The following is a 27,833-nucleotide window of genomic DNA, read 5'->3' as shown; positions in this document are numbered from 1 at the left end:
TCAACACTTTGTATTTACAAAGTGAAAATAAACCAGAAATTTAGATCTATACCATCACAGCCAAGTTATAAAATATGCCTTTATGTATTTAACACCACAGAAACAAATGTGTTCAATTGGTAAAAAATCTACTTAGAAAACATTTTGTTACAGTAATACTTCCATGCAAGTGTTCAGTAAATGTTAACTTTCAATGCCTAACAAACAAGATCTTGCATCTTTCTATTACACAATGCAGCAAACACCTTTAAGATCAATGTTACACATACAGGATTCAAAACAGTTACCAATTTTTGAAACAGAGTCAACATCTTTAACATAATGATGGTTCCATCAAGGTCAAGGAACAGCTTCTGAACAATTTCAAAAGTATATTTCAGATCCTTGCATTCGCTCAGATTGAGAGCATATATTATGCCCATGAGCAAAACACAGCACCTTGGGAAATTCTGGCCCTCCATGATTTTTGTTTCCTCCACCACGATGGTTGCAGTCTTATGGTTAGATCCAGGGGTGTACTGGTCACTGATGATGGCAGTTTTCATCACCTGCCTTTCAAGGTTGGCCTTAAGTTCTTCAGTGTTAACTTAAGGCCAACCTTAAGTTAAGAAATTAATAGGTTAATTCACTAACCTATTTAAAAAAAAAAAATAGGTTAGTGAATTATAGATTAGACTTTTATACTTACTGAATCTTAATGAATTCAGATGATCAATGGAACACACACACACACACACACACACACACACACACACACACACACACACACACACACACACACACACACACACACACACACACACACACACACACACACACACACACACACACACACAATGCTGAATTACTTACACCAAACTCCATGAAAAGGTCCTCCTTCTTCTCTCCAAGGAAAGTGATAAGGCAGCAGATGGCTACTTCTCTGCGTGTTTCAATTGTATTGTGCTATTTAAGAAAAAATAAAGTATGAGTATAAAATACATGGGTGACTGCCAACAAAGTGCATTTCAAAGCTACCCAAAGTCTAAATAGTTGTCCTACCTCAAGCAGCATGTCCTTGATCTGCCTGATTCTCACTCCCTCACTCACTTAGCTCCTCCCCTTGATAAAATGACATCCATCAGTTTTGGGGTGCAATGGTCAAGTGTAGCCATTCAAGGCTTACAGTGGTTATTCTCTTGAACTCCTCCTTTATCTGTAGACCACACAAACAGAAGAATTAAATCTTGCAGACTATTAGCTATACTGCATTAATGAATGCTCTAATACATTATTTAAAGAGGATAGATGTGATCTAAGGCTACCCCAAGTTTTGAGGGAACAAAAACAATCTTGGTGAAGACAAGGGAGACTTCCCCACCATAACCGTGGTATAATCTCTAATGTTTTAGCAACCCTGTTTCTGCAGAGGTTTCGAATTTACACATTGTTCACTCCCAGCCCATTTTGTAAAAATTGTGTCCCAACTTAACAAAGCACTAATGACCCTAGATTATCACACTATACTAACTGCTTACATAAAGTCTTAATGTTAAGTAGATTCACATAGCCTATGCCAGAATAATGCTATTGGAATGAATTTAACAATATTTCACACAGTCTGATTTAAAAAAACAAAAACAAAAAAAACAAAACAAAGATAGCTACAGCTCTTAAGATCAAGAACAATACTTACTTTAAGCTGTATCACAATACTAACCAAAATCAATGTAATATTACGTATAGGTCATGCAAGTTTTATAAAGATATAAAATAGGTGAGCCAGACAGAAAAAAGAAGCCTCTAGGTTATCCCTCTGACAAAACTGTTCACAGCTTAAAGGCTTCTAATTTTGGTAAAAAGGAAAAACAAAATCAGCCTATGATCGAAATTAGATTGCACTGTGTAGCAAAGCTTTAACCATGCTTTTCCTAGCCACAGTTGCACTCTCTAGCTGAAGACTTTTGTCAAATGAAACTTTATAAATCTTATCCTCTCCTGTGCTAAAGTTTAGAATGGCTAGCATTAGCTACATGTGGTAGTTAAGTCGGTAGGGGAAGGAATTTGAAATCAGAAGTTACAGTGGAAAAAAATAAGTTATCTATTAAATTTCTTTAAGTAATTACAACTTGAATTTTATTTTGAACCCACTAACATTGGAATTTCAAATTACATATAAAATTAATTTAATGTAATTACCAACATTATTAATTCAACACAACCCCAAAAAAAAAAATAAAGTTTGCAACTTAGAAGGTCTATCTTAATCAATAAATTAGAATTTTTATGTTGCAGCCATGGATTTAATCAAGTGGTGGTAAAAGGAATAAAATAGGAAAATAGTGGAAAATGGTGGCATTTATTTACCACAAATAAACTACACACCACAAAAGAAAGCAACAATAATATGTGGGTGGTTGACTCAAGAAAATAAAACCCCTATTAAGCCAGCAATGCTAAATAGCTTAACAAAATAGTTTACCTAAGCTAGGAGATGATGCATCCCCAGACACACAACAAAAACCCTTCCCAATCAGCCAGGTGGTAATAAATCAGTGAAGCAGGAGGGATTACTTAAACATTAACCGCATGTACATTTGTCAGCTCACGTGAACACAAAGAAAATAATTAAACTAACCTGTTGCAGGCCTCAGCAGAAGATGCTTGAGTATTTTGACAGCACACCATCCTTGCTAGCTTACAGCAGTCAACACTTCTTTAGTGCTGCTAGCAGTTCTGCAAACCACGTTGTTAAATCTTGGTGCAAAGAAGGAAACAGCTCCGCACTGGTGGTGCAAAACCTAGTCCAACTCAAATTTAGCATAAAAAATTCCACAGTCCAACTCTGCCTCGGGAAAAACACGGCAGTAGGCTTTTGCTTCACTGAGGCTACTGTGGGGATAGACCACAGCAGTAGTGATGTGACGCCCTGTATTGAGGCTTCGAAGCGTGTGTCGAGTAATGGAGGGGGCGTTTCCGCGAAGCGCGTATCGAGGCTTGCTTCATTTATGGGAGGAGCTGAAAATGATGACGTCCGAAGCCTCGCTGCCCGGCTGTACCACGTGACTGGTTCAGGAAGCGGTTCGAACTTTGCCGCAAATAATCATTTTCCATACTGCCAGCATAAATATACACAGTATACTGCCATCACTACAATATAGATGTTTTACACGCTCCTTTTGTTGTTGACATTTACAGGCTGTGTGCAAAAGGCCACACTCTTCAAATTCATGCCAACTAATATTTTTACGTCCAGTAGGTGTCCTGCTAGAGCAAATGAAGCTTCAAGAAGCTTCGCGTTGGGGTGAACCAATTGGATGAAAAGCTTCAGTGCTTCATGAGGCTTCATCTGCCCATCACTACACAGCAGGGGTGTCACTGAAGCTTTGTCAGCTAGTTGTTACCTGAAAACATCCAACAGCTTACTCCAGTCCAGTAGGGCACGGGCCACCGTGGCCTGACCACACCCACTTCCTCGCTCCAGTATGGTTGACCAACCAATCAGGACTTAGGAAACGGAATCTCACGCAAACATACAAAACACTTTACAAACACCTTGATTATGCATATTTGTTTTTTACATATTTGCACCAATTATGAAAATGTGAAAATATTAAAGTGGCATAACTTTGCATTAATCTGCAGTTAAACTATTAAACTGCAGTTTCCCCTCTTTTTATTTACTTTAACTCTGAAGTTTTAGACAGAGGTGATGTTTAGTTAATCTGCATACAGTATAACCATCATGGCTACGTTATTTCACGGTGTTGTTGTTGTTGTGAAGTAATTTCTGTGTTTTTCTTTTCTGCAGATATTTATTCAGCTGCAGGCTACTCAGTGCTGAGAACAGGAAACATCAGTTATGAACGATTATGCTGCCACACCAAAGAGAAAAAGAGGTACAGTTGCTTTCCATTCAAATGCAGCCAAGCATTCATTTACTGGTTTGGAAAGGCCATGCTCACATCAAACCTTTTAAATGATGAGGTGATTGTGTGAACAGTAATTCCTGTGTGCCAAAAGCTGAGGTTGCAGCCTGCTCACAGGTTGTTTTTCCCAATAATCTGTATGGTATTATAGAGAGGTGATATATCCCTAATATGCTTTCCTCAGGCAAAAAAAAAAAAAAAAAAAAAAAAAAAAAAACAGCAGCCAATTAAAACAATGTTTTCTTGAACAAGGGTATATTAAATCACCTTATTTCAGGCAGAGATTAAAACCAGAGGCTGTACAAAAGTTCAGTATAAGTTAAAGAATGATTATTTTAAACCCTGTATCATGTAACGCTCCTCGGGAAATGAAGAGCTTCACTGTAAATATTGATAGATTATTATAGATATTATAGATTATCTGTCATCTCCTTCCAGAGTGGAAACAGACAGTTTCTCATTCAAGCATAGTACAAATCATATACAAGCTTCAATGAACAAATACAAGTCAATAACACCATGTCTCTTTCTATATGTTTTATTAAACTTTGCTGTAGGGCACAGTGAAGTGTAGTGTGCTGCATTTTTACATCCACACAGAAACCTAAAAATTCTGGGTCCTTGTGACCAGCCTTGTACTTTCATATTATGGTTTATGTTCTGAGTCCTTGGCTGTACTGTTTTGATTATTGTTATTTCCCTAGGTTTCAGTTATGGTTGTCAAGGATTTAGCTCTTAGGTTTTGTGTGATGGCTTCCCGTGTTGTGTGTGCTGTGCCTTTCTGTCCCATTTTCAGGTCCTTATGTTGTGTCTCCCCGGTCTGTTAAGTTTACATGTCTAGAGTTCAGTCAGTGTGTTTCCTGTTTTACTTTGAAGGTCTGTGTCTCATGTCATTGTTTCTAATTTTGCTTCCCTTGTCTCGTCCAGCCTAAGACAGAAGGAGAACTGTGCTCTCCTCATGTGTCACAATCCCCTCGTTTTCCCTCAATGTATTTAAGCCCTGTGTTTTTCATTGTTACTGTTGCATCAGCCCTTATAGCTGTGTGTTTCTCCCCCTGTCTCCTTGTGCATTAGTTTTCCCCAGTTTAGTTTTGTATTGTTATTTGTGTCGCCTCCTCGCCAGCAATAAAGCTGTGTTCTTTTTGAGTTGTCAAATTAAGGGTCACATGGGAACTGGAGCTTATCATAGCTGTCTGGGTGAGGGGTGAACTACACACTTTTACATGTCAACAGTTTTTCAAATGTATTTTGAAAATCGTTCATGGAGTCACCAAGAACCAATGAAGTGAACTAAAACAGCATATATTGGACTTTTTAATGCAAATCTGATTGTTTCAGCTCTGTGGGTTTAAGGTTTGGGTTTTGTTAATTTAACTTTAAATTAAAATGAAAGCAGTGTGTAACCTTTGTGATATGTATCTGAGCTGGTTCCCAGTAACGTCTGAACTGGGACTGTGTGTGATGCAGAGAGATGGAGACTGGAGGTCTTGATGGAACTACAAAGCTTGTAATCATGTTTCCTGTTGTTTGAACTGTGTTTGTATTCAGACTTTAGACCAAAGCCAAACCTGGTCTACTCTTCACTGAAGTAGTCCACCAGTCCAACCACTGACGTCCAGCTGATGGTTTCTAACTGGTCCCCCCCCTCAGACCAGAGGACATCCACATGTTGTTCTTTATTTTAATTTTTTTTTACTTACCTGAACAACTATGATAAAAAAAATATATATATATGAGTATGTATTTTTACCTGGAGTTTTAAAATTCAATTTTCTTGTAAAATCATCAATAACAATAAACATATGTTTGTGTTTTATGGACACAGTTAAGTTTCCTTGTTGTTTTTTATTTCAAATGTGCCTTAAACACGGTGTTCTTTTTCCCCAGCTATTAACTTTATCTGCATTAAAATATTTCACTCTGTGTTATTCATGTGGTTCTATGGGTTTCAAGCAAGATGTCAGCTGTGTGGTGTTCAGTGTCCAGGTGAGGTCTTCTACTCTTCTTCCTCGTGTCCACAATCATCTCCTTTGTCTTGTCAGTGTTGAGGGTGAGGTTGTTGTCCTCACACCATGACACCAGACCAGACCTCTCTCCTATAATCCGCTTTGTGCCAGCTTGTGAATGAATTTGTGAGGGATGACAGTGAAGCTTCAAAAGGGAATGATTCACATATGAGGTCTGCTGCCACCTACTGGTAAAACTGGGTGTTACATCAGAGACGCACTATGGAAAATTTATTTTGTTTGTTTATATTCGTTTAAACAACAACAGCTAAACCAAAGCACTTTAGAGTCAGACACTTTTACACTCCAGGTCTCTAAATTATTTAGTGGTCAATGCATGTTTTTTGAACTAACAAATGGATGATGATTCATCTCATAAATCACAACAGACTCATCTCACCAACATAAGTTGCCTTTATAGGTCAACAGCATCAATATTGGTATCAGGAATATTGACCCTGGATTTACTTGGTATCAGACTTATACCAGAATTTGTAGTACTGCACAGCACTAAGCAGAGCACCTGCTTTATACATGGCAATACTTTAATGTTAGAACCCTGGCCATATTTTGAATGAATGTGTCTGGATTGTGTTTTATATGTGTGGTCTTTATGAGAGGACCTGGGGAGCATTTTTTGGATGGCGTTGACCTGGCAGCTGCTGGTTGGTTCCCCATTAACAACTGGCTGTTTTAAAAACCCTTATACCAGCAGGGCCGTCCTTCAAATTCTGTTCTGTCTGCTTTTGCACTTTTTTTTGCTAATCTTGCAATTTTGGCGTCTACGCCACCAGCGCTCATGTCTAATCGACACTTCCTCAAAGCAGCCAGCTGTGGTGAGTGACAGAGACTTTGTTCGTGCTCTTTCGGAGAAAGGAAAAAATATGGACAGACACTGCTAACCCCAGTTTGAAAGGTCCATGCCATCGCCTGCCACAGACTCCATGCCATCACTCGCTTTGGGAATTAAACCAATGGGTCCCTTTCCAGCTGAGGCTGGAGGACGCCCATCTCCAGAGCCTGCTGCAGTCTCAGTCAGAGGCCTCAGCGATGTTTGGTTATATCACGTCTCAGCCAGAGGTCTGCGCTCCGCTATCTGGTTCTGCAACTGCCAAACCTGATCCGCATTCGGCACTGCCTGGACCTTCCATGGCATGACCAGGACCTCCTGCACCTGCCACTCCAGGTACCGTCTCCACCTACCAAGCCACCCAAAGGTCTTCACCCACACCTCGACTAGCCTCCAGCCCTGCCACATCTCTGGCAGCCGTTCTTCTGAACTGCTTCTTCTCTGCCGTTAGCCACGTGGCCACACAGCCTGGGTTTTGATTAGTCAATATATATATTGTTGAATTTCTCCCTCTCAGTGTCTAGTCTTCTGCCTTCCATTTGTACAGTGACTGACCTGGATGTCTCTGTGTCACCAGCCTGTATAACTTTATCTACTTACCACTTATTCTCCTTATGAGGATCTGACCTGATATGTTTAATATGCTGCTGAGAATATAGCCTAGAAGAAGTGTATAGTATAGCTTTTATTTTGGAAAGAGCCATTTCTCTGTAAAAAACTCTCTTTTCCAAAGATGAGTGATTTCTCCATCAGATAGAATTATTTGTTTTATTTATTTTGTTGTTTCAGCAACATTAAATTTAAAAACTGTACTTTTGAGAGTGACAGATATGGCGCGATATGGCAGCGAGCCATATCAATTTCTGTGATATTCTTATTAAGATAAATATTTTATTAATGTGGCAAGATCACTATGTATATTTCACTGAATTAGATATGATAAGGGTGGAGAAAGTCTTTTAAGCAGTGTGGGTCTGGATGCCCCAGTGAGTCATGAAGGTACTACAGGTGGGCCACAGTAAAAACAGAAATTCAGGTTGAAATTAGTCACAGGTGTGTTAAATTACACATTCATCTGAATGTATTTATTTATATAAAAAGTGAACTAAAAACAAAAGGTGGTGATATCACTGACTACTCTGACCTATATTCACTGCTCTGTAAGAACAGATCTTTATTGTCACTGTTACAAAAACAATGAAACACATTGAAGTTTGTGTGTCAGTGGCAGGTGGGTCACACATTGACTTTAACACTTTGCGTTTGATTGATTAGACTGAGGATTTAGCTTTGGGTGGAGTGTGTGGGATTTTCTGTTTGTTGAGTGGGAGGAACACAACCCTTGTTTTTTGGGAATTGGTGACTTAAAATATTTTCAGTTTTAGTATTTGGACTTTAAGTCAAATAAAGAATAATGCAGCAAATATTTACACAGTTACTTACAGATTATTATGTAGGTGCAGCTGTCTGCTCAGCTTTGCACTTTTTGATGGACTCAAAGAGATCTGAAGTTTTCTTCTGCCCTTTACAACAAATCTCACACGTAGGAAATCAAAGCTCTTTGTTGGTTTTAAGTAATTAGAATGGAAACACTGTTCCTGTTTTATTTCCCGTCACTAATTCCAAAGTGTTTACTGTTTATCTGACAACAGCTTCTTTTTTCTGTTCTCCCACGTCAGCACAGAGAAATGAAGTGAATATTCACAGGTACACACAATAACAAGAATCTTTGAAATCACTTCACAAACAGAGAGATGATGACAAAACAACAGAAACATTTTAATAATAGCTCCATGTTTAGGTAGAGCTTGTTTTACAGATGATGATGTACGTAAACTGTACACACTAGCAGGAAATGAATGAGTCCATCTGTACCAATAATACTCACTGAACCAGTTTGACCAGGATACTGATGAACACACAAACACATACTCAGTGCTGCTGATGATCGGACAATTGTAATCAGTAAATTATTGATTTATTGATTGATCAGATCAGTCTGAGGTGACGACTTCATGAAGAGTTTTCACGTCTTTCTGAGACTCACTTCTCCACAAACTCAAAGCTGACTTTAAAGATTCCTCCAGATGTTTTCAGAGTAAACACTATCAGATCCATGTGTTATTGTTTTAATTTTTTCAGGAAATGTAGGCAAGAATAGATCTTTGCTGTAACTAGTTTTGAGCAGCCACATATCTCACGTAGTCATATGAGCCTTCAGTTTACTGAGAAAGCACAAACCACTACTTGTTTCTGTTCTCACAGACGTTCACAGACTTGGCAGTTTTGTCTTTAAACCCTGACAGCTGGAGTGGGCAGTGTAAAACTGATTCATTTTGATTTTAAATCAATTGTAACTTTTTTCTGATTTAAATCTGTTTTTCAAGCCTGAAGATGTTTCCTGACATGATTGTGGTTATGAGCCGATGACGTTATGCTGAGAAAAACTACCAGATGGAGACAAGAACAGAATAAAGTAAGTGGCTTTGATCACAGTCAGTGTGTTTAAAATGTTTACTGATAATGTTTTTGTTTGTTTTCTTACATTTGTGAAAAAAAAAATTTCATCTATTACTGTTGTTACCTTCACCAAGGAGGTTATGTGTTTAGTAGCACTAGCATGTCTGTCAAAGTTCAATAAAACGTAAACGTTTGTTTGTATTGACGTGTACCAGCTTGTAGGGAATAATATCTGGGATTCCATATATATAATGTTACTTTGGACCTCTGACCTTTTCTTTAAGGTCAAATGAGGACAAATTTTTCCTAAAAATTATTTTATCTTTAAAACTTTGAATAAATTGTTTACATTCATATTTATCAAATTATCCTGGCTCATAGTGTTATAAGATAACATTAGTTCGACACATGCTTTAATATAATATTATATATAATATGCTTAAGTTGTTCATCTCCAGTTCTATACACATCAATACCTATTATCCATTTCCTCCTCCTAAATACTGGTCGTCTAATCAAAGTAAACATCTGTCATGCTGCTCTTATCTGAGTCTTGCTGCACTACAAATTTCTGTACATTTAACCAGAACAAAGAAAACTAAGGAATATATAAAAATATATAATTTTGCTCCCATAAAAGTAAATACTACCCAACAGAGACCTTAATTCTCATGTGAGGTTTTTGAGTTGTGTGTGTGTACAATTAAATATAAATAGTGCATATTTTATGTGAGCCTAAGCATGTTAACATGGGGTTTTATTGTTATTCATTAGAACAAGTTGATGTAAATTCACAGAGTGCAGTGGGAAGTTGTCTCCACATCTACCTGTGTCAGTGAAACAAGTCCACTTCCTGTTATGGTCACACCTTAGTTTGCATTTTTGAAATTTGTTAATCAAATCTCTGAGCGTACAGTGGTTTCTCTGTGGCAAGATCTCAGATCTGGGTGTGTCTGTTTAAAACAGCAGTTCACTGGTCAGCTCAGTCAGTTTGGTACAGAGGAAACTTGTTACAGATCATCTTTACAGTTTTAGTTGGAAACATTTACTTTTGTAAACCAGATCTGTCGCTTAGAGATGGGGTGAGGAGTTGAGCCATCCAGGAGAGGCTCAGAATAGAGATGCTGCTCCTCCACATCAAAAGGAGCCAGATGAGGTGGTTTGGGCATCTGACTAGGATTCGTCTTGGACACGTCCTGGGTGAGATGTTCTTTGGATATCTCACTGGAATGAGACAGCAGACCCAGGACACGCTGGAGAGATTATATCTTTTGTCAGCAGGGAGAGGGAGGACTGGGCTTCTCTACTTAGGCTGCTGCCCCCATATAAACAGAAGAAAATGGATGGATTGATGCATGTAAATCCTATTTTTTCCCACCCTGATGATCAGAAGAGTGTTGGAGGGCTTCAGAGATCCTTCAGAACAACAGTAAGTGTTTAAAATGATGTCTTTCAGTTTTTTAGATAATCTGACAGGTTGACTGAAGTCTGTGAGCTTCAGTAGATTAACAGATTGTTAATGTTAACCCATCTGGACCAGGATTAAAGCTTCACTTTACTGGTTACAGATGAATGTCATGCGGAGTTAGTGTGAAGCATGTTATTTACTGTTACTGAAAAAAACCCATCATATTAAATGGATTCAATATGTTTTATCATCTGAAGAACCAAAAACTGTCAGACTGACACAGTATAAAGAGGAAGATCATGTCAATCTGATTACAGTCATGTGATTTAGGAGAAGTGCTGGCAGGAGTCACATAATCTGTCTGCCTCTTTCTTCCTGGACTATTTGCTGCGTCTCATGTTTTACATGCGGTTGGTTGTCCTGCTTGTGTTTCCTCACTAAATGTCCTCTATGTGGTAATATATATATTTTACTCCATAGTGTATAGTACACAAACATATTTTCAGTTTGAGAATATTTTTAATAGTTCAGCTCGAATAATTCAACGTAGTATCTCAGTCAGTTTCATTTTTAGTGTTAACTCACTGCCAGCAAAAATACAGGAAGTTAACATTTAATGATTCCTCCTGGTCACACTTTACTCCACTTCTCTTCTGCTCAGTTTCATCATATTTCTCCTTTCTTTCTTTTTGTCACTGCACATGAGGAGAAAACAAACAGAAAAAATAAATGAAATAATAAATGAAACTAGAATTAAACAATCTTTGTTTTTTTCTCTTCAGATGAATTTAAAAAAAATAAGTAAAGATTGAAAATTAAATAACTTTCTTATAAACTCACATAAAATCAAACCCTCAAGAGAAAAAAACACCCAAAGTACATTAAATTTAAAATTTTACTGTTTGGATCTATTAGTCGGTCAGTCTAGTCAGTCTAAGCTAACCGGAGCTATGTTAGCTCTAATAACAAACATTGAACAGACAGATGAACCAACACTGAAGAAGAAAAAGAAGAAGCTCCATGTTGTAGTAGCCCTTAATTTTAGAGTTTATCAAACTTTACACAAAGCAGGAAATCTCATTCACACTGTTTGCTCACTGCTGAACCAATTTAATATGGATAATGCAAAAATACAACAATACCACAATGCAAACACACACACACCCTTTTCCACTCAGACAAAGCTGCTGAGGATTCAGTGATTAATTAGATCATTAAGTTACTAGTTTCAATTTTTACATTATTTTGAAGTGAGGACCAATAAACACATTTTGTCACTTAATTAAGTGCAGTTCTTTAAAACAAAGGGAGCTGAGGAATCCCAAAGCAATTAATTTTGACGTGAGAAACTACTTCAGGTTGCACTACCCCAATAACACACTAGGGGGAGCTCTTCGATCAACATTTACAGACACACTAACAAAGTACTTCAAAGAAGGTCAACGAATCTGCACATTACTTCAGTGGTGTAACAGCTCCACCACAAAAACAACTTTAAGTCAAAACAACAAAGCAAAATTGGCAAGATCAACCTAAAAGAGCAACATAACCATAACATGTACAATAAACACACTTTCCTTAGAATCAAAACAAAGTTTTCTTCCCACCTAGGTGGTTAGCTGCGCCAAGCAACCCACTTGTCCACAACAAAGTAATTTCAGCCTCAGAGATCTTGAAAGTTGTGCTGAGAGTCTGGAGTTGGAGCCAGGGCCCTGACTCCCCCTCAGATGGCATCGAGGGCTGGTAGGGTGCAAGATGATCAGAGCTCATCCACCCTATTCCAATTGACCATCTGCACTCTGTAAACCATGCCTGACAGTCTGCACAGTGCATTGTTCAACCCACTGACTCATCAGTTTGGGAGAAAGGCCATTCTTGTTCTCTGGGCAGTAGACTCACACCTGCTGTCTCGATGCATGGCCTTCTCTCCTGCAGCGTGTATCATAACTCAATTCAGCCAGGAGCCTGGATCAAAGACAGCCTGTCTGTCATCTCGTGTAACTCCCATAACTGTTCTCAGAGATTATGGAGGTAGTCCAATCTGGGTTCACTGGACAACTCTGTCTCAGGGAGAAGCTCGAGTACCAGGTCTTATTGGGCTACAGAGGTCATATCCAAACTTTCCAAACAGTGCACTCAAGCGCTTTTTCCATTAGTACCAACTCAGATTGGCTCGACACGACCCGATGTGGTATGACTTACCGCCACTCGATGGTGGCACTCGATTTTTCCAGCAAAATCGAGTGCCACCATCTTATAGCAACATGGCCAAAATTTTACCACATCACTTGAATGCAACACAAATGGCACAAGAAAGGTGGACATTGATGGACATTGTTAAACCTATTACCTGGTCTGTGACTCGGGGAACACAGTGTCGCTTCTGTGCAGCTATTTCCCACCTTGCTCTTCATGGTGACAAGGTCATAGCTTTTCCATTGGTCAGTGGTAAGGGGAATAAGCCAAGTATGCCCACCCAAGTCATTCCACCTGATCCTGTTCCAAGGAGGCATAGGAGCATTGTGACAGTCCCTTCTGGACAGTGCAAGCAGAGAACACAGTCCTCTAAGTTTTGGCAAAACTTTAGCCACTAGAACTTGAACCAAAGTCTTTGTAAAGTCTTGATGACTCTGAAGTGACATGTCCTTACCGAACCATAAACTAGCTGTTCGATCTCTTTCTTTCTCTCTCTCGTCACTGACACTCCCAAAACTTTCACCTCTCCCTAATCGAACAAATGCCACATGTCCGAAGAAGGATTTCTTCTTTCAGTGTGCAGAGACAGATGTGGTATGTATCCCCAGTGTCACTGTTACTTGCCAGAGGTAATGGCACTTCAGGCATTCTTGTGGCATAATGTGGCACTTTCATGACGCCTTGTCAGGAAGATTCTGTCAGTGGGTTTAGGGAAAAGTTTTACTGTCCCTCATAGTTGCCATAGGTGGGGATGTGCTGCTCTCTGAAACTGCTGTCACCAGGGGTGAGCTGGTTGCCTGTGACCACGGAGAGTGGAGGATTCTAAGCCAATTCTGTCTATCTCCAACCAATAGGTGGGGGTCTGTCAGGTCCCCTGGATGACCTGTTCTTGGCTGTAGGTCTGTACTCTTGTTTATTCAAGTGCCATTAATGGCTTGTTGATGGGTGTTAAGTTCCTCCATTACTCTCAGATCTTCTTTTAAAATGGATACCAACTCCATATCCCTGTGAAGAAACACAGCAACATTGGTAGAAAAAACTAAAAGAGCTGCATAACCATAAAACATACAGTAAACACGAGTTCCTTAAAATCAAGATAAACAGAATTTAAATTTTAAATTAAACTGAAAATTAAATTGAAATGTAAATAATCCAGAATAATCCAAAAACAAAATCAAGAAGTCCAGAAAACTCTGAACTGAGGAAGGGTGAACAGAATCCAAAATACTAAAAACCCTGCGACCTCAGTATCTCAGGGGGGGCATCCAGGAGGCCAGTGATGGAGATTAAGCTACTGAGGTGGATAGCCAGGAGGGCAACAGTATAGATTGAGAAACTATGAGTGCTGACCATCTGATTAGCAGCAGAAACAGCTTGTCTACAGACCGGCATTGATGGTGATGATAGGGTAGTTCAGGAGGCTTAGTCAGACGCCAGCAAGGAGGCCAATACAATAAGAACTCTGACAGAATGGTTTTGTTGGCCTGGCTGTGGGCCCAAAGTGGTCCTTACAACCCTTCAATGACTTTACTTATATTGATGAAGGAGGCAGACCCCTCCAGAGACTCAACAGGTGACCACCAGTGAAGGCAGAGAGCCATGGACACAGGCGGCATGGAAATATGGTCACTAAGATGTAGCTGTGGACAATGATGTCACAGATCGAGCATTTCTGTATAAAACAGCTGTCAAGAAAATATATGCTAGTTTGGTCTGGACATCTTTCAGAATGTTGGATACAGGTATCCAAAATAAAGCCCTGATCAAATGTTTAAGAACACTTGAAAACTGGCAAAAAAAAATCATATTTTGCAAGGATGGATCTTAACAAGGTTCCGACGAGAGCTTCAACATGCAAAAAGAAGAAATGGCAGTGAGCATGCAATTTATTGAAAGACTTAAACTGAAACAGGCTGTTTTACAGCTGATCAAAAGTTTAGGACCACACCTCCAAAATAATCTAGAAAGTTTAATGGCAGCTTTCTTGCAAAAAATTGCCCAAATTCATACAACAAATGTGGGGGAGAAAGAGACAATTAGGTTGTACTAAAAAAAAAAACCTACCAAAAAGACAAAACCAAAATCTAGCTGAGCTTGTACCTAGAAAACAAAAAAAGGGGGGAAGACCCTAATCTTCAACATCCTTGAAAGAAAAAGTGTATTGTGGTCTGTAAAGACCTTTATGGGTTCCACACTTAATCCAAAATAAACCTCAAAATGTTGCAGAGCCAACAGAACGGCAAGAGTCTCTTGTTTGATTGTAGAATACCTTCTCTGTGGATGAGTGATCAAGTCCATCCTGATCTTCCTGTAGGACAGCACCTACCCCAACCGTGCAGTCTGTGTACCTCAGGGAATGGCAAACAAAAGGATAGGCAAAGAAAACATACAGCCTGCAGACACGTAACAAATCCCAAAAGGTTGTCAATTTTATTTAGATCAAGGCAGGATGCTCCAAAAGAGTGATTTTATTCACCTGGAAGAAATCCCTTGTCCTACGGGCATTGTGTACTGTAGTGTTGTCCTGTTAAAAAAAACAAAACAAAAAAAAACAGTTGTTACAACACAGACGAGGGCCCTCAGTCATGAAAGATGCTCTCTGCAACATCTGGACATAGCCAGATGCTCTCTTGCTAAACCCAAACGGTCAGTTCTGTGGTGTTCAATGAGACGAGGCCTTTGAAGATGTTTTGGTTTTGAAGCTCTTCAGCAGGGGTGGCCAACCAGTCAGAGACCAAGAGCCCCTTTTTTTTTTTACTGTGTTACCGCAAAGAGCCACATCATATGCATGGGCACACATGAACATCACCCATCCTTTCCTCCCTCTCTCTCTCTCTCTCTCTCTCTCTCTCACACACACACACACACAAAAAAAATACACACATCTCTGCTCAGCCAGATTTATTGTAAATGTCACACACCAACATGATAATGACAGAAATGGACTCCTACAGTACTAAAACCACAGGCCAGTCATTCTCAACACTGTCTCACACACACAAACTCTCAGTTCAACCAAGTCCACAAACAAAAATATAATAATCTACAATAGCATTTACTTTTACAATGCATGTTGTTTAGTGGGACTTCTGGCATTCCTTGCCTTGAACAATCCTCTTTGTATTCCGTTGTTTCCACTCGAAGCAATTCTTTCATGTGAGTGTTTTAGGGTAGAAAACACAGACTCGCAGACGTATGTTGACCCAAACACTGACAGTATCTTGAGCACAGCCCGTTTGACATTGGGGTATTTTTCCATTGGCACAATTTTCCAGAACTCAATGGTCCCTTCCCTTATAGCAGGTTTCAATTGGTCCTCTTCACAAAGCTCTATCATCTCCAACTCAGCCGCAGCTTCATCTGTGACTAGCGGGACTTTCAAACAACCGGTCTCTGCATTAAATGGGTCGACGAGGAACGTAATCTGTGGCCTTTTCAATTGTAGATCATGGAACCGGGTCACGAAGCTTTCGTGCAAGTTTTCAATCAGTGTTGCATATCTGGCTCTTTGCTTACTCAGGGCAGCGCTGGCGACATGCCCGCTGGCTTTTAGCAGAGTGGGAAAATGTGTTAAATCTCCCTTTTGAATATGTGTCTTGAACAGCTTCAGTTTGTTGACAAACACACTTTGCACCAGGTCAGGCAGCATTTTTAACTTACCCTGCAGGGTCAGGTTCAGTCTGTCCAAGTGACACAGCATGTCGACCAAAAAGGCCAGATCCATAATCCACTTGAGGTCCGAGAGCTCGGGATAGTCCTTGTCCTTCTTTTCCATAAACAGTTTCACGGCATCCAAAAGCTCAAAGAAGCGAGAGAGTACCTGGCCTTTTGACAGCCACCTCACAGTGCAGTGCAGCGGCAGGTCACCTGGAAGCCCTTGGTCCAGCTCAGCGATGAGATTCTTGAATTGCCTGTGGTTAAGCGCATGTGTGCAGATATAGTTGACGATTTCCATCACAGGCTTCATGACGTTATCTAAATTCAATGATTTAGACACGAGTTGCTCCATGTGGATGATGCAGTGGAAATTCCAAAAGTCAGGAATAGTTTGGTCAGCTTTGCACAGCCCCACAAGCCCGTTCACAGATCCCATCATGGCTGGTGCTCCATCCGTGGCTATTGCAGTTAATTTCGTTATGGGCAGATTTGCTTTTTCAAATGCAGCCATCATGGTTTCTTTCACATCTATGCCACGGGTTCTGTCTTTTATGGCACAATATCCAGGAGTTCTTCTTTGATCACACAATCGTTTGACACAGACCGTGCAGATATTGCCAACTGAGGCTTGTCTTGTATATCACAACTCTCATCCAATGCGACACTAAAATACTCACATGCTTGAAGGTCAGAGTGCAACTGTGATTCAATAGCCGTGTTAATGTCCGATATTCTGTGTTCAACAGTGTGGCGGGACAGTTGGACGTCTGATACCATGCGTTTTAATTTGTCGTTTTCAGGAGACAAGATTTCAACAACATCACTGAGGCATTTTTAACGAACTCCCCTTCATTGTATGGCTTTTTAGCCCGTGCAATGTTCCAAGCCAGCTGATAGGATGCGAGCGTTATGGTCTCTGACCGCTTCTTAAATTTTTGGAAAAACTGTATCTGCTTTTCTGCCTGACTTTTCAAAGTGGCCAACTCGTGTTTGCGAAGTTCAGTCCCTTTTGGAAATTCCTGGTCGATGTTAGCATGGAGTGAGCTGAAACAGCGCTGAAGATTTGAAGCTTTGAAATGCGCTAATGATGTCTGACATATAAGGCAGAATGGCTTACCATTGCGTTCAACAAAAAAATATAAACTCTCCCACTCTGTTAAAAACGTCCTGTGTTCATCTTCATATTTTCTTTTTGCTGTGCATTTTTTTCCTGCCATTTTAAGGGCGAACTTGCTCCTACTGGGAAACTTTGCAGTATTTTCATCTCACACACATGCGCATTTGATGAAAATACCGTATTGAACTCAAGCGAACGCGCACATTTTAAAACAACAACATAAAAAAAAACACAAAACACAAACTTTGATATGAAAAAAAAAAAAAAAAAAAAAAAGGCCCAAAACATCATAAAAGACACCTCACATCCTGGCCACTCCCTGTTCGAACTGTTGCCCTCAGGCAGACGGTACAGGGCAATCAGAGCAAGGACTAATAGACTCAAACACAGCTGTTATCCAACTGCAATAACACATCTGAATACTACAAAAAAATGTCCATCACGCCACTCTTGTGTTAATCTATGCACGGTCTGAAGCATGTGTGTGGGAATGTATGTGAATGTTTTACTGTTATATCTTATTAGTATTTTAAGTATTCTATCTATTTTATTTATTGAATTTTATTGTTTTATTTATATTTTGATATTGCTAGGGATGATGCAATGATCGGGGACCATTCTTAATTTCGTTGTTCTCATGACAATGACAATAAAGTTTCTGATTCTGATTCTGATTCTGAACATAAGAGCCGCATGAAACCAGGCAAAGAGCCGCATGCGGCTCGAGAGCCGCGGGTTGGCCACCCCTGCTCTTCAGTCTCAGAAGCTGCCTGATGGTTATGGGCTGCAGTCGGCACCAGTAACGGGGGGTGTCTTCCACTTGCCTTTTTTGTTCCATAACCCTCAGGATCAATTAAGAAATTCCAAATGACTGACTTACTGCGTCCCACCTCATTAGTGATGTCACGCTGTGAGATCTTGAGATCACTTTGGTGGTCTCAGGATCTCATCTCTGCTTTTCACAGATGATGCGGCCCTGTTGGTTTCGTCAGGTGATGGCCTCCAGCTCGCCTTGAAATGGTTCCCAGCCGAGTGTGAAGCGGTGGGAATGAGAATCAGCACCTCCAAATCTGAGGCCATGGTCCAGCATGGGGACTCCACTCCAGGTCAGGGACGAGAGCCTGCTCCAAGTGGAGGAGTTTAAGTATCTTGGGGTCTTGTTCATGAGTGATTGGAGAAGGGAGCGGGAGACCAACAGACGGATTGGTGCAGTGGCTGCAGTGATGTGGACGCTGTACCGGTCTGTTGTGGTGAAGAGAGCTGAGCGTAAAAGCGAAGCTCTCAATTTAAATGGCCTGTATTTACCAGTCGATCTACACCCCTACCCTCACCTATGGTCACGAACTGTGGGTAGTGACCGAAAGAACGAGATCGCGAATATAAGCGGCGGAAATTAGCTTCCTCCAAAGGGTGGCTGACCTCTCCCTTAGAGATAGGTTGAGAAATTCGGCCATTCACAAGGGACTCAGAGTAGAGTGGCTGGGGAGAGGGAGGTCTGGGCTTCTCTGCTTGGGCTGCTGCCCCCACGACCCGGCCCCGGATAAGCGGAAGAAAATGGATGGATGGATGGACATTATAAATAACATTTAGAATATTTGGAAGGGATTCATATGGTGTTCTTTATAATTTCACAATATAGTGAAGTAAGACAGAAACAAGGTTAAGATAAAAATAAAAATAATTACTAACATTTTGACATTTTACAAAGAACTAATTGCATCGTAAATAAACAGTGCAGATTTTATTTAAGAAATTGAGTTATTTTCACAGTTTCATGGTTGATGGAGTCTTTAAAAGTTTTGTTCACATTTAGTGGAATCTAATGCTTTAGAAAATAAAGACTTCAGTTTTGTAAAGCAATTCACATTTGTGTACATTTCTTGATAGTGTTATAGAAGAAACGCTAAGCTAAACCTATCAAGTGCAGAATGTTTTTTTTTTTTTTGGATGGAATCAAAAGTTTTGTAGAAATCAAATGAGAAGTAAATAATCAGTAAGGTCTAATACTATTCTTATATGATCAGAGATATACCAATTCCTCTGTTTGTCTCATCAGTTACGAAAGCTAAAGCTACCTTAATTGTATGATCAAATATTTGGGTAGAAACTTTCTAGTCCTTATTAAGAAGTTAGACAGGACGCCAATCAGGAAAGTGTTTGAGGGCTTCATTTTTATATATTTACATTGTTGTACAGTGGAACGATTTTAAAGTCCTTTGGTCTCTAGCACGGAGCTGATTGTTTATGGATGAGAGCGGTTACGGAGATCATTCAAGAAACACTCAGAGCTGTTTTAGTTTTCACCTCTTTTCTTATGACTCACGTTTTGATCGTATAGCTGACGTCACTTAAATGCGACTACCTTAAGAGAACTGAATCGCAAGTTTGAAGTTGAAACGATCGGCTGAAGCTCAAATAATCTTTGTCTTGCTTAAACTTTAAATTGAATCTCCTGTAGTTACTTTTTAAAAGTCATAGTCTGTTATTCGCTGAAAATATCATCAGACTAGCACATTTAGAACAAACTTGTCCGATCATCAGAAAGAAGAACACGGAAATGTCTGTAACTGCGTCACTCTGCTCCACTTTGCTGTTTTTTGGCATCTTCGTGTTTGTCTCGGCAGGTGAGGTTAATAAACCAAAATTTTCCCCTCTGAGATAAAAAAGGAAAAAATGGTATCTTTGTCGTTTACGTGGTGCCAATACTTCACAAATAATTTGTTTCATGTCGATTCCATTTGTTTGTGTCCGTGAATGCATCACGAGGCTGGGTGGGGTCTGTACTTGTTTTATCGTAGAGTTAGCATGTTTGCTATCTGTACCACTTTGGGGACTGTCCTTCTGACTAAAGTGAGATCGGTGGTTAAAATGATGGCAGTGCACAGATTCTGTGTTTTATTCGGTCTGTGACGTCTGTTACTCGTGGTGTTTGTGGTCTGTCAGCCAGCCGGGGAGCAGAGCTAAGGCTAACATACCAAAAGCTCCCGAGTGTTAAAAACAAAGACAAGTATCGCTACAGTCACTGTCTTTGCTTTTCGTGCTTTAGTTTTTGATCTTTGAAGTTTTTTAGGTTCTCTTGTTCTTTGTAAACTCTGCTATCACTTCCTGCTCTTTTTTCACCTGCCAACCAATGAACATTCAGAAATGGCCTACGTCATCTGGCTTCCAATGACGTACAGTCAGGTGGGTTACCCTCCTCAACCAAAAAGTGGATGGACAGGTTTGTGGGACAATAAAACCGGCTTAGTGTGTGAAGACTTGTTGGAACACTGCAGGATAGAACCGACCTAAATCCTCTGACCGCAGGAATTTGGCTCACATATGATGAAGCAATTATCATCTCCATCATACTTGTTAGATGAGAGAAGGCAAGGAGTTGCAGAAAAGGGTGCTGGGTAGGAGTGCTGTAGATGTGATGGTGCAGGAGAATGGACAGGTGGATGTGACAGTGGAGTAGACTGTCAACATCTGAAGAGTTCACTATAAGTCTTGGCTTCTTTGCTTTTGACTTCGTCTCCTTATCAGCGATTATGAAGCGATATTGTTTGAGTGGCGACACTTATCCACATACGTTCTATAGATTGGCATCTTGCGGCATCATAACAGTAGCTGGAGGCTGCGGTGAAGCAGGAGGAAGAGGCTGCACTAATAAAAGATGAGTAAAGACCACAGGAATTGTAGATGCAGAGGGCTGTAAAGGCAAAGCTTCAGATGTTAATATAGTTGATACAGAAGAGTCCGCCTGTTCTTGTTGTGCTGCATGCTAAGCCTGATATATGTGTAGGTGAATCCCTTGTAGCTGTTGTTGGACTGTGAACCACAACAAGGTAACTGCACGCTAGTTGAGGGAGACAACTGTAATGTGGCTAAAATGCAGCTTTGTGGCATGAAGGGTAGGACAGGTGAGCACTCTGTGGATATGAAATCAATTTGACCATTTAGTCCATTTCCACTTAAATTAGATCAGCCTTCAAGCTCTTTCATCTTCTGGTTTCTTGTCTACCAACATGCATCCAGCCACTCCCATCTATCATCTGGACTACAGGATATCTAGCAGTTTTCCCCAGGCTATAGGTGTCACTGCATTAATTGGTCTCAGTGGAGATGTTTGCCTTATTGTGCTGATTACAGGACAATGACGAGGGAGGTTAGGTGAGTTTAAGGCTACGTCCACACGTACACGGAGATTTTTGAAAACGCAGATTTTTCGATGCGTTTGCACCTTTCGTCCACACGTAAACAGTGTTTTCGGTCACTGAAAACAGAGATTGTTAGAAACTCCTGCCAGGGTGGAGATTTTCAAAAACTCAGTTTTTGCATTTATGTGTGGACGAAGAAAACGGAGAAAGCGCAGCATCAAAGGTGTGCGGCTTTTTTGATGTTACAAGGGCGGACTTACAGAAAATACTGTTACTGTTAATTGTACTCTCTGCAGTGTTTAAATGTTTACATATACACATAGAGTTACTGTCCCTCCACACATAGGACTCAGTTCTGCTTCTATGCACCAGCTTTGTTTACTCTTTCCCACCCAGGCTTCTAGACTTCTGATTGGTCAACATTTCTACACGGTTAGGAATATATCGCCAACTGTTGCTTTGGCACGTTCCTGGCAGCGTTTTCCTTCATTTTTGGTGCGGGATCTTAAAAAAAAACAAAAAACCCCCGGAAAATCTCACTTTTGAAAAATACCTGTGCCACACTAGCCTGGATAGATTTGAAAAAGGCGTCCGCGTCCATACTAGAGTTTTCAGTCATTTTCACAGAGTCTGCGTCCATATTGAAATGGCCAAAAATGCTTACGTTCCAGTACTGCACATGCGTGCCGTTTATTTACTTTCCGGCTCCTTGAAACGTCGCGGTAGGATGTTGAAGAAAAGTACAGAGTTTTTTTTAAATGGACTAACAATGAGGTGGAGTTGTTGCTGAGAGTAACGCAAAATTACAAAATCGCAAAAGCGAGTGAGAATTAAAGAATTTGAAGAAAAGCTATCTGGAGCATTTACAAACGGATATTAATCTTTAATAGGGCTGTCAAAATTGAGAGCAAGCAAGGGACGATAACCTCCGCCATGTTGGTTGAATTGGTCACATGACTGCATCATATGACTAAAATGCATCTTCGTTTTAGAAAGTCTCTGTTTTTACTGTCCACACTGTGAAGCGAAAGCACAGCTTTCAAATGTATGCGTTTTCGAGAGAGTCTTGAAAATGCTGTGTTTTACATCAGCAAAAACGCCGTCTCAGTGTGGACAGGAGGCCAAAACAGAAAGTAAACGATGCATTTTTACAATGCTTTAAGGACCATTTCTGAAAACTGCATTGAAACGCTGGTGTTTACAAGTCTTCTGTAAGACAGACTGCAGCTACCTAAGAATTTGGGTAATTGTCTTCAAAAAGTCCCAGAGACACGTTAAACACTGTTTTAATCCAGTCTTAATCCACCCAAGACTGAACACATTATGTTATAGCGTGTGAGTGTGGGCTCCTGGAAAAAATAAATATTGAATATTGAATGAAATATTATTGGATGGACAATAATATGAACTTCTGCTGGGGTAGTATATGCTGCACAAGCAATATTTCACAATCTGTCCACAAGAGGGCGCTGTAGACCATAAATTTGCCTCCATTTTGTGAGGTTTGCAAGTTTTCCAATAGTAGCGCACAACTGTGGCAAAACTTCCAACAGCTATAGAGTAGAACAGCCATTTAACTGATTGTTTTTACAGCTTGATGCTATTAAAATAAACCACAAAAGCAATCTTAGTGATGTAATATCAGGAGTTCTATAAATAATCAATTAAAGAGATATTTAATCTTAATATTTGCAACCAGTTATAACCAGCATCATGATACTTAAACTGGCAAACATATAACATTTACAGATTTATTAACATGCAACTCAATCACAAAAACCTTTATTACAACTGTGACACTGTGACCGCTCCATTAAGATACCAGATGCAGAGTGCTGCTGACCACTGGCATAAAGCTCCTTTGGGCGTGCTTGGCTATTGTGTTTAGACATCACAAGGCTTAATCAGAGCAGGGAGATTTACACAGTGTGTTTCAGTGTGATGTGTTGTAGGTTCAGGAGTCAGTATGCAGCTACAAAGCTTTTACTTCAGTGTATACAAACAGCTGTAGCTCCATAAAGGCAGCATGCAGAGACTCAGTGTCTTATAATGAGAGGCTGCTTTCTCTCACACATTATGTTCACTTATTGTCAGCACGTGTGTTTCTATCGATCTGTGGTCAGTGAAACATCTGTGATTTTGATCTGGTTAGTTAAGTAACAGGGTTTGTCAATCAGTTTTAGCTGCATTGTGTTAATTTGCAGCTCTGACACTGGGCTCCTGTCAGTGCACATGAGATGGATGTAAAAAGGTCTGGAGAATCTGTAGAGAACGTTATTTATTGTTCAGCATGGCTGCTTTGGTGGTGAGTGAGTGATGGTCATGGAGATCATATCCACTGACGGATGCACAGACCTCTGCAGGTTAGTCAGCAGCACCCTGACTGGCGTTAGGTATCAAGAGGAATTATTGGACTCACTGTCAGACCCTACACTGGTGCAGTGGGTCCTTGGTTTGTCCTGGTGCACAACAATGCGGTGGTGAGAGTATGCAGGCAGCTGCTGGAGGAGGAAGAAAGAATTTATACTGGCCCCACCCCTTCCTGCTTAATCCAACAGAACAGCTCTGGGACATTGTTTCACTCTCTGACTTTGCAGGAGCTCAGTGTTGGATATGGTAAATCGAGTGTTTCCTGTTTAGTGCCTTTCTACTCTGAGGAGTATTTATAAAACATGCCTCATTCACCCATTCACATTTGCATGCACACTAGAACAGCCAGGGATCGAACCAACAACCTTCCAATTAGATGACAAGCTTCATCCCCTGACCTATAACAAAGAAGGAATTTCACCAGGACACAATCATTAGAAGCATCCCCCGATGTTGTCAGAGATCGATACAAACATGTGGAGGTCATACAAACTACTGAGAACCATTTTGAGTTCATACAATTAATTTTGGGGGTCTTTTTTTAACTTCAGCCCCCTGTAAGTTAATAACTTCCCATCATTTTGTTCTTAACACTTTACCCAAAGCATATCAGTGTAGATGTCAGCTTTGTTTATTTCCTCACTGCGATCTGATGTGTTTTAAAAGATTTCCTTTAATATCTGCTGTTATACACAATGAGCTCTTTGGTTGTTACAAACAGCACTGCTTTAACCCTCTGAGGTTTCTACTGAAGGTGATAAGTAAATCTAACCCTGTGCTATGGAAATAGGAGATTCTGGCTTTTTGAAAAATGCTCCAAACTATAAAAGGGAGAGAAAAAAAACAAAAACAGAAAAGACACAGGAAAAAAACAAAAAAAAAAACAAATCTTTAAAGTAATAATAAAGTCATTAGTAATTAAGAATGAGAAAGTAAAATCTAAACATAGAAACAAAAAGAGCTCCTGCAACAGGCTGCCACTAAGCAAAGAAACAAGTTAAAAAATAAATAAATACATTTCTCTTTGCTGGTTTCTCTTTTCTTTCTGTAAGTCTTCTCTGTGATTGGCTGTTTGGTTAATTACTTTGACCTTTAACCTCTCTGCTCTGTGTCATTTCCTCTTTCAGACCAGAAAATCATCACAGCTGAGTCGGGACAGAACGTCAGTCTGACATGTCGAGCTCCAAACAACAACATCTTAGGTGTAGAGTGGAGCAGAGCTGACCTGGGAGATGAATATGTGCTATTTTACAGAAATAAGCAGTTTGACCCTGATGGTCAGCATCCATCTTTTAAGAACCGGGTGGATCTGCAGGACAGACAGGTGAAGGATGGAGACGTGTCTCTGATTCTGAAGAATGTGACGATTAATGACACTGGAACATACGAGTGTCGTGTCAAGACAGGAACAAACCGTAGAAAGAGAGCTATTTTAAATGATAACCCCATCAGCATCGTCACACTGAGTGTTGTTGATCCTCCAGGTGAGTGAGTAGAGCTGAGTGTGTGTGTGATCAGAGGTGAAGCTGCTTCCTGGTTGTTGATGTTTGTTTCTAAAGATGTTGTTGATGAGACTTTGTAGAAAGCAGCTGGTCTGAGTGATGTGATCAGAGTGCAGTAGATAATGTCTGACAGCAGTTTGAAGAGGAAATGGATTCTGTTCTGTTCTTCACTCATCACCTACCTGACAGCTGACACCTCACACCTGTTTCTCACCTGCAGGTCAGACAGGAGGAGACACGGAGGATGGAAGGAAGGAGGATGGAGGGAAGGAGGATGGATCTGTTGGACTGATTGTTGGTCTGATTCTTTCTGCTGTGCTTCTTGTTGCTGCTGTTGTTGGTTTATTGATCTACAGAAAACATAAACAACAACAGAATCAGGATTCATACCAGCCTCCAGCTGAACAGAAACCTGTTTGAAAGATTCTTGCATGGTGACACTGGGAAAAGGAACTCAAAAAAGCAGGAGACGATCTGACTGAAGAAACTAAAACAATAGCGTTCAAGTATGAAACAAGAAGAGCTGCATATTTCATATTTTCACAGAATGGATGATGGTTTGATAAGACACAGAGGATGGAGGAAAAAAAGGATAGACCTGTTGGACTGATCGCTGGTCTGGTAGTTCTTCAAGCGTGCAGACCCTGAATTGGGACACAGCCTAAATATTGGGAGCAACAACACCATGAAGAGAACACACAAGACAGTAGTGATGGCCAAATGAAGCTTTCTGAAGCATTGATGCTTGTATTGAAAAACTGTTCATTACTCGAAGCTTTTCAACACAGTCCTCTCTGGTGACATCTGGTGGCCAGAAATATGAAGAGCAGCTTGCATCCACAAAATAAAACCAACTGCTTCGTAATGATTGCCCACTCTACAGAGTGGAATTCTGTCTGATATTGGGCCGCTGTTGTGTTGCTTTGAACGTGTATTTTTTGGGGTGACAAAAATGTTGTTTATTTCTTTAATAAATAATTTTGACCAGTAAACTTTCCTTGTTTAAACATGCACCATTGTGTGGTCTTTCTTTGCTTGTGACTTCTTGATGTTGGTAAATACAATAATTGAAAAATACCACATTACATATAATAATGTACAACACATTATGCTTCTTTTTGGGTTTTTTTGGGGTTTTTTTTTGTTTTTTTTGCCTGTCCCATTTGGTTCTTTAGCCGTCAGAATTGTTGTCTCTCAGACCAACAAGGATACCCAATGGATTTACTTTGCCAAATGGATCATCATGGCATTGCCGTATTGGTCCATTTGATCGACCTTTGTTTTTATTATTTATTATATTTTATTTTCAGATGTTACAGACGGGACAGACATGAGTGAGGGATAGGAAAGGGAGAGAGAAAGAGGAAGGAAAAGAAAAACAGAAGGGCAGAGGGACAGTGAGAAAGGGGGGGAGAAAAAAAATCTCCTGGATCACCTGTTGAGAGGAGAAGAATAGAAAACCAGCAAAAAAAAAAAAAAAAACCAAAGCAACATACTAAACACAACACCATCACATTAATCTAGCTAAGTGTAAACAGCAGTAAATACTAAAAATTCAATGTTGTTGTGCAGCACGCAGGACAGACAGCGCACAATGTGCTTTGAAGTAGCAGCCAAGAAAGGTGTAATTTAAGTCTACGAGCAGTGAACATCCGTGTGCACACCTGTGTGGATCAGCGTGCTAGTATTCAAATGGTTTCCACATGTAATGGTCTGCAAGAGGATGTAGCGAGCCATAGCCCCGTCCCCCAGGGCATGAAGCAGGCATGGAGGAGATCCAGGCCCCAGACAACCAGAGGCCCCAGAGTGCGAGAGCCCAAGGAGGACCACCGGAGGGGCATCCGTGCCACCCTCATGGGAAGGGCTGAGGATCCCCAGACGAGGCGTCACCCAGTAGCCACCGAGCAGAAGCTAGAGGGGGCTGCACCGGCATGCCCGCCAGCTCTGCCAGAGTGAACAGAGCTGCAGGTCCAGAGGCCGGAGGCCCGAGGGCACCCCGGAGGAGGCCTGACCGAGCAACAGGCGCCAGGTAGCCACCGGGAGTGAGCCAGTACATACCTGAGTGCCCAGCCCCGGACACCAAGAACCACCAATGCACCGACCCCTGAGGGCATCAGTCACCGGCAGGGAGTGTGGTGAGGGGAGATAGGCCTTGGAGGGCCTGGGAGTTCCCAGAGAGGTGGAGTCTAAGACCTGACCTGACATATACATGTACCCGCT

At 40.6% G+C, this 27,833-nt stretch overlaps 2 protein-coding genes and 1 long non-coding RNA gene across 5 annotated transcripts in view; 2 read left to right on the top strand and 1 right to left on the bottom strand.

The window, feature by feature from the left end:
• The window catches only part of LOC143419333 (uncharacterized), an 89,472-nt gene continuing 61,639 nt past the window's right edge, over positions 1-27,833 (bottom strand). The window contains exons 1-4 of one of the 3 annotated variants that reach the window (XR_013099284.1): positions 2,618-3,124; positions 1,042-1,195; positions 853-945; positions 1-633 (exon numbers count right to left, since the gene is read on the bottom strand). This is a non-coding gene — a long non-coding RNA (uncharacterized LOC143419333). Of the gene's footprint in view, positions 634-852; positions 946-1,041; positions 1,196-2,617; positions 3,125-27,833 lie in introns of those variants that run through there. The other 2 variants (XR_013099283.1, XR_013099285.1) reach the window with 2 other exon arrangements.
• On the top strand, positions 18,318-26,624 carry LOC143419605 (uncharacterized). The gene is made up of 4 exons (XM_076887014.1): positions 18,318-18,378; positions 18,568-18,708; positions 25,239-25,595; positions 25,834-26,624. Exons 1-4 carry the CDS (start codon positions 18,318-18,320, stop codon positions 26,031-26,033), a joined length of 759 nt encoding a protein of 252 aa, XP_076743129.1. The 3' UTR covers positions 26,034-26,624.
• LOC143419331 (coxsackievirus and adenovirus receptor homolog) overlaps positions 19,964-27,833 on the top strand; it is a 92,160-nt gene continuing 84,290 nt past the window's right edge. Inside the window, exon 1 of the mRNA XM_076885650.1 lies at positions 19,964-20,226. The gene's annotated coding sequence lies outside the window, so the exon portion shown is untranslated. The remainder of the gene's footprint in view (positions 20,227-27,833) is intronic.

The sequence above is a fragment of the Maylandia zebra genome, linkage group LG7 (genome assembly GCF_041146795.1).
Source record: "Maylandia zebra isolate NMK-2024a linkage group LG7, Mzebra_GT3a, whole genome shotgun sequence".
Lineage (NCBI taxonomy): Eukaryota > Metazoa > Chordata > Actinopteri > Cichliformes > Cichlidae > Maylandia > Maylandia zebra.
Note: the sequence above shows the minus strand (reverse complement) of the source record. Positions and strands in the feature narration are given on the sequence as shown.